Genomic DNA, 6,992 nt, shown 5'->3' on the forward strand with positions numbered 1-6,992 from the left:
GTGTGAGAATCATCCCCTTTTAAAATGCGTGTTTTCTCCGTGACTTTTAAATTGAGATGAAAAGATAGTAAATCAGTGGTTTCACTTTTTTTTTTTTTTTTTTAATAATAATTTTTAATTTGTTTGTGCTGGTTATTAATCATAGTGATAATTAATCATAGTGATAATGATAATGATAATTCGTTACTCAAATTAAAAAAGTGGCCCACTCTTTGCTTAATCTCATTTCCCTCTTCACTATCACTCCTTTAAATATCATCATCCAATCAAACACAATTCATTGTAAAAAACCACATACATATATAAACCGGAGATATAGGATGACGTCATCGTCGGCGAGAGTAGATCTGGACGGAAATACGATTAAGCCGTTAACGATATGCATGATCGGTGCCGGAGGATTCATCGGTTCACATTTATGTGAGAAATTGATGACGGAAACGCAACACACTGTGTTTGCCGTTGATGTTTATAGTGATAAAATCAAGCATTTGCTTGAACCGGATTCTCTCCCCTGGACTGGTCGAATTCAATTTCACCGGCTCAACATTAAGAACGATTCTCGCCTTGAAGGACTAATCAAATGCTCCGATCTGGTATAATCTCCGATTCGTTTACTTGATTTTGTACTATTTATATATGTATGCGTCTTTGTGTAAGCTTAATTATGTATTTAATGTTCTGAATTGTGTTTATGTTGCTAGATTTACAAATCGTTTGCTTAGTTTGTGTTATGAATTGTATTGGATCTGCATTTTGATGTTATCGAGCTTAATTTCGGCCGACTTGGCCGATGCGTAAGCCGACACGTCGTTTTTTAGGCATGGCCGATGCGTCATTGCGTAAAAGTCGGTCAACGGTAAAAAGTCGGTTAAAGTCGAAAAAAGTCGGTCAATTTCGGAAAAAGTCGGTAAAAGTCGGTCAAATTTTTTTTTATTTTGTAATATTGTTAATAATTGTTAATTGTTCTATCTTTATTGTAAATATACTTTATATTTTAAGATTCGATGTATATAATATTATATATAAATATATATTTAATAAAACTATTTTAAAAAGTCAACGTTAGTCAACGCCCGTTGCATCCGACGCGTCGTTTTTAGGCATGATCGATGCGTCCCCGACTCGCGTCTTTTACAACCTTGATTGTGTGTATAATATGCGTGATAATTTTTTGTTAATGTTAAGTTAGGATTAGTTATTGACTTGTTAATTAGTTGAAAGTTAGTTAGATTTGGAATTTGATTTAGTTTTGTTCATATTGATGTTTAGGCAGTGAATCTAGCTGCGATCTGCACACCAGCTGATTACAATACGCGTCCGCTTGACACGATTTACAGCAATTTCATTGACGCACTCCCCGTGGTATGGTTTTCGTTCGTTTTGGATGTTTTTAAAGTACTTTATATTATAAACTATATATACTAGATATGCTAATCATGGTGGTTCGATTAAATTCACTAGTTTTATAGTCTATTAATTGTTTGTTTATTAGGTTAAGTACTGTTCGGAGAATAACAAGCGGCTCATTCATTTCTCAACTTGCGAAGTGTATGGCAAAACTATTGGTAGCTATCTTCCTCAAGATAGCCCCTTGAGACAGGTATGGATTTAGACTTGCAGTTAGTAATGAGATTGTACAATTCTTAAATACTTATTGAAAATATTTGATTAATGGGAGAGTTAGTTGCTCATTTCAGATTTAGATTACAAACACCAGTTCTGTAATACTAATAACTGACTTCTTAGATCTTCTGTTTTTTGTACAAACCTCTCCACATAATAATCCTTAATCCATAAAGTTGATTGCTTGAAGCTGCTAACTTTACTTTTAATTTAATGCTCCTAACTTCTAATTATTGGTGCTAACTGTTTATTTGGCGAAATGTTTTTTACTTTTGATTTGTTAGTTATGATGTGATGTTATTGGTTTGGTTTGGGAATTGTATGTTGGTTACATGTAAGGTTAGGTTGGCCAACTAAAGAAAAACCTTCCATTTGTTTTTTGGTCAATCTTATCAATGACCTTTTATTGTAAAATGATGATGTTTATCTTTTTGCAAGTTATGCTGGTAAAGTGGTCCATTTTTTGGGCTGATTCACGTTGTTTATTTCTTCCCAATTTCGGTTGGGATCTGATTTTAAATACTTATCAAAGTTTTTTTCTTGGATTATATAACCATTAATAGGATCCTGCTTATTACATTCTCAAAGAAGATACCTCTCCTTGCATTTTTGGCTCAATTGAGAAGCAGAGGTGGTCTTATGCCTGTGCGAAACAGTTGATTGAAAGACTAATCTATGGTAAGCATGCCCAGTTTTTGCACATTTTATGGTGATACCAACTTTTAGGGAGTACTCAATGTTGACCAAGTTTGACTTTGACTGATTTTTTACAGCTGAGGGTGCTGAGAATGGTCTCGAGTTCACCATTGTTAGGCCTTTTAACTGGATTGGCCCGAGGATGGATTTTATTCCTGGGATCGATGGTCCCAGTGAAGGTGTTCCTAGGGTCCTCGCTTGCTTTAGTAATGTATGTTCAGACTTCAGTTAGATTTTTCCATGTTCATGTATGTTTTTTATTTATTATTATATGTTTTATTTTAGTTATTCTGACAATGTTTTATTGTTTATTCCAGAATCTTCTCAGGCGTGAGCCTCTTAAGCTCGTGGATGGTGGTGAATCACAAAGAACATTTATTTATATCAAGGATGCTATTGAGGCTGTTCATTTGATGATTGTAAGTTGCGGGCTTGCTTTCTCTTTTTGAATATAACCACTGTTGTAAAAGTCGACCGACACGTCAGTTTGGGGACTAGCCCGTCCCGTCTCGTCCAAAAACACCTTCAAAATGGGTCAACGGGTCAAAGTCAGGCCGAGTCTGCCGAGTCAGTCAAAGTTAGGTCAAAAAATTTATAACCTTTGAATATTATATTTTGTGCCATACATTTATGTCTGAAATTTTATGTTATATGTTTGACATATTTTTGTGTAATATATATATATATATATATATATATATATATATATATATATATATATATATATATATATATATATATATATATATGTTTGATTTATTTATTACTAAAAGTCAATGTTGGTCAACACCCAACTCGTCTTCGTCTCGTCCCTGACTCGTCCATGACTCATCCAACTCATCCCCGACTCATCCTCGACTCGTCCTCTACTTGTGACTTTTACAATCTTGCATCTGACTACGTTAATATAATTTTGACACGTGTTGGTTTTAACCATTAGGAAAACCCTGCTAGAGCTAATGGACATATCTTTAATGTCGGTAACCCTAACAATGAAGTTACAGTCAGACAACTTGCTGAAATGATGACCAAGGTATCGTTATTGTTTCACTTGGCTTAATTAATTTTTTTTTAGTACTTTTTTTTATTATGGTGTCTTAATACGCCTTTTTAATTGACAGGTATATGCGAAAGTAAGCGGAGAAGATTCAATAGAGACTCCAACCGTTGACGTTAGTTCTAAAGAATTTTATGGTGAAGGTTATGATGATAGTGACAAGAGAATTCCAGACATGACCATCATAAACAAACAATTAGGTACAATTTTATGAGTTTTATTAAAACCATTAATATGTTAATGAAATAAAATTATACTGTTACAATAATCTAAATTTTTATAAAAACTGTCAAGTTCTATGAATTGTAATAAAAAAAGTTTGAGTTACTTTCAACCCATTCTATAGAAGACAACCTTACGTCGAACTGTTAATTATTAAATGGTTAAAATTGTCGACAGTAAATCTATGCGGTTTGAATTTATTGATTATAAATCGTCACTCGGAGTTTAAAGTTAACATAAAACTATAAATGAAATCAGCGTAACTCGCAATTCTGCGGTTTTTGCAACTCGTCGAGTACTCGGTCCGAGTTGGTCAAACTCAGCAAACTTGGTCACACTCAGCCAAAACTTGGAATTACTAGGAAAATCTGTCAAAATTTGGTTAGAACTCGGGATTACTTGGAAAATCGGTCAACACAGTCAAATTCAGTCAAGAGTCAAACTTGGTCAACATCCGAGAACTCCCTGAGTTGTCGAGTACTCCTTAAAAAGGCCTGACCGAGTACTTTCTGACTATCGATTTTTGCAACCTTGAATGAGATCAAACAATCACCTCTTTATCATATTAGTTTTTGGTTGTTTATGTTCTAACTAGCTATTTATTTCGTTATTTGTCTATAACTGCAGGTTGGGATCCGAAGACATCTTTATGGGACTTGCTTGAATCTACACTTACCTACCAACACAAGACATACGCCGAAGCAGTCAAACAATCCATCGCAAAACCATTAGCCAATTAAAAAAATACGTGCGGAAAACGTGTTCTGGATTTCGGGTTTTTATACTTTGCAAGTATAATTGTGAAGAAACATCAAGTATTTATTGGTTCATTTCATTTCATTATGCGATGTTTTTGCCTTTTGTTTAGTTCATAGTTGTTCGAGACTTGCACTTGTAATGTGTAGTAAGGAAACTTTGTCTGTATAATGTATAATGTTGTGTACAATACCAAAGAATTGGCTTTTGTTACCTACTTTTCTTAGCAATGTGCGCTAAGGGGAGCTCCGTTTTGGTTTCGTTCGCTCAAGAGCAATTGTCGTATTCTTTTATTATTAGGTCTTGTTTTGGACCTTGTCATAATTTAATAAATTAATAATTATCGTTACATGTGTTTTTTGACAACAATTAAATTGAAATGAGTATACCGAATTATGCACTTAATTTACTTTTTCAAAAGAACCAAATGTCAGCCAATATTGCTTTTGAATCAACATCCATTAGAAGGAAATGCAAATTCATCTTAGGTGTTTGATTGTCGAATCTGCAACAAACGATTTTTCAACCCATTTACAGATTTACTGTCAGGTACTTGAGCTTTATTAATTTTGCATACGTGTAAATTTTAATATAAGTTCATTGCTATTAATACATATATGCATAGATAATGATATGTTAAGGTGGTGTTTGGTATGTAGAGGTTTTAACTACAGGGTGTATTATGGTTTCATAAAATGAGCATGACTACTTATATACCTGTGTTGGGAATCAGAGTGGCTCATCAAATCATCCTCATTTCTAACCAACACTAATCATAAAGGAAACCAATAAGCATGTGAGAATAAGGATGTTGAATGGGCCTGATAAAAACACCTAGGAGATGTTTGGTTTGTTAGTGGGAATCCTCTTAGGTGGGTTTAGAGTGCACATGTTCTTGGGTTTGATACCCATAATAAAACCCAATCATCCAAACACTTTGAATGGGAATGAAAACCCAAAGCATTATTCCCATAAACCATACACACCCTACTTTGGTGGGTTTTTATAGCGATTCCACGTCAACCAAGTATGTGATTGGTTTGTAGCTTATAAGTGTAATGGTTCCTTTCTCCATCAAGCTAACTTTTGAAAATGAGCTTTACATTTGAGTTTGTGGCTATTTTGAACTCTCATTTAGTACGTTCCAGAGTTGATGTAAAACTTTTAATACGGAATATTTATCTTGTGAATTTTTATATAACTAATATATTGACAAGAAAGAGTTTATAATATAAACATTCATTCAAATGATTATTCCCGAAAAAGAATGCTTTAGTAGGAAAACTCTAACCAATAATCTTTTGCATCGGTGATATTATTAGGTTACTAATTTTGGTAGTTTATGTAGATATAAAAGATGTTTGTACAAAATGAACATAATTATTACATATATGATCGATCTTTCTTGTACAGGAAAATGATCAAACGTCTTGGTACAAAACTTTTAATAGTGTTTGTTATGCGTGATGTAAGGTGGTCTTTTAAAGTTGTTTATTTTACAACTTTTATTAAATTTAATATATTCTATTACTTTGGATGTTGCTTGGATAAAAATTTGATTATACATTAGCGTGCATTTGTTTAAACATAAAAAAATTGATTTAAAAGTTATACATATACTGATATACATTTGAATTTTCTGTGCCCCAATGTTATTATTCCCTACGATTTTTTTGAGATGTTCCAAATTAATTGTTAAAAATGAATTCTAAATTAATTGTCTTGAATGAAATCCAAAGTAAGTGTCCTAATGAAATCTCAAATTAATTGTCATAAAAGAAAATGATTAAGAATATACACAAATGCATTTAACTCAAAAGAAAAAAGAAGCTCCATACGTTTCAATTTTATTGTTCAATAATCCATTTTGAAATGTATCAAAAAAACTGTACTAAATGATATCTTAAAATTGCTAAATGAAAAGGATTAATAAGTAGTAAATAGACATTCTCATCTTTTAAAAAACCATAAAAAATCCAAACAGTGTTGCAAAACTCGGCTAACTCGGCCGATTTATCGGGGAGAACTCGGCTGAAGACACAAAACGAAAAATCGGCCAGAGAATCGCTAAAAACTCGGTCAACAAAAGTCAACACTTCTAAAAAACTGATATACGTTCAATTTCTAGGGTTTCTTTCATTCTGACTCAACAGCGACTCTCTTTCCTCTTCTCTGGCGACTACTCTTCTTCTTCTCCTCTGTTAACTACTCTTCTTCCTCTTCTTATCTGAGATATCGCCGGAAACGACATGAGATAGAAAAAGAAGATGAGAGGAAGAAAATAAGGTAAAACATGTCACGAAGTAGGCCTGATTATCGCCAAATCAGGTGGCCAGAGTAGATACATGTGGCGGCTGTGAGTTTTTATATTGTATTAGGGTTTTAAGTTGAGATGATAGGATAGAGAGAGAAAAGGTATAACTTATACGGAGTAATATTGCTGCAAGTTTACTAAACAGCTGTCTCCTTCCATACACATATTCACTTGCACTTTATATATTTATTCTTTTACTTTTATGAAATGACAATATGACAATAATAGTCCCCGAAGTTTAACAAAACTAAAATAACTTAAACAAACTTGATATTTATACATATATATATATTAAAAAATATATATTTATATTAAAAGTCA

The 6,992-nt window shown here is 33.0% G+C and overlaps 1 protein-coding gene across 1 annotated transcript; it reads left to right on the forward strand.

Moving 5' to 3' along the window:
* The first annotated feature begins 267 nt into the window (after positions 1 to 267).
* Positions 268 to 4,654, forward strand: LOC139876385 (UDP-D-apiose/UDP-D-xylose synthase 2-like). The gene is made up of 9 exons (XM_071863696.1): positions 268 to 596; positions 1,273 to 1,365; positions 1,496 to 1,603; positions 2,190 to 2,304; positions 2,400 to 2,533; positions 2,640 to 2,741; positions 3,263 to 3,355; positions 3,444 to 3,579; positions 4,229 to 4,654. Exons 1-9 carry the CDS (start codon positions 321 to 323, stop codon positions 4,339 to 4,341), a joined length of 1,170 nt encoding a protein of 389 aa, XP_071719797.1. The 5' UTR covers positions 268 to 320; the 3' UTR covers positions 4,342 to 4,654.
* The last annotated feature ends 2,338 nt before the right edge of the window (positions 4,655 to 6,992 follow it).

This window comes from Rutidosis leptorrhynchoides, chromosome 11, assembly GCF_046630445.1.
Source record: "Rutidosis leptorrhynchoides isolate AG116_Rl617_1_P2 chromosome 11, CSIRO_AGI_Rlap_v1, whole genome shotgun sequence".
In the NCBI taxonomy this organism is placed as follows: Eukaryota; Viridiplantae; Streptophyta; class Magnoliopsida; order Asterales; family Asteraceae; genus Rutidosis; species Rutidosis leptorrhynchoides.

Coding starts and splice junctions, on each gene's coding strand:
- LOC139876385 (XM_071863696.1), top strand. CDS start 321: ATGACGTCATCGTCGGCGAGAGTAGATCTGGACGGAAATACGATTAAG. Junction 1,604..2,189: donor AAGATAGCCCCTTGAGACAG/GTATGGATTTAG, acceptor AACCATTAATAG/GATCCTGCTTATTACATTCT. Junction 2,305..2,399: donor GATTGAAAGACTAATCTATG/GTAAGCATGCCC, acceptor GATTTTTTACAG/CTGAGGGTGCTGAGAATGGT.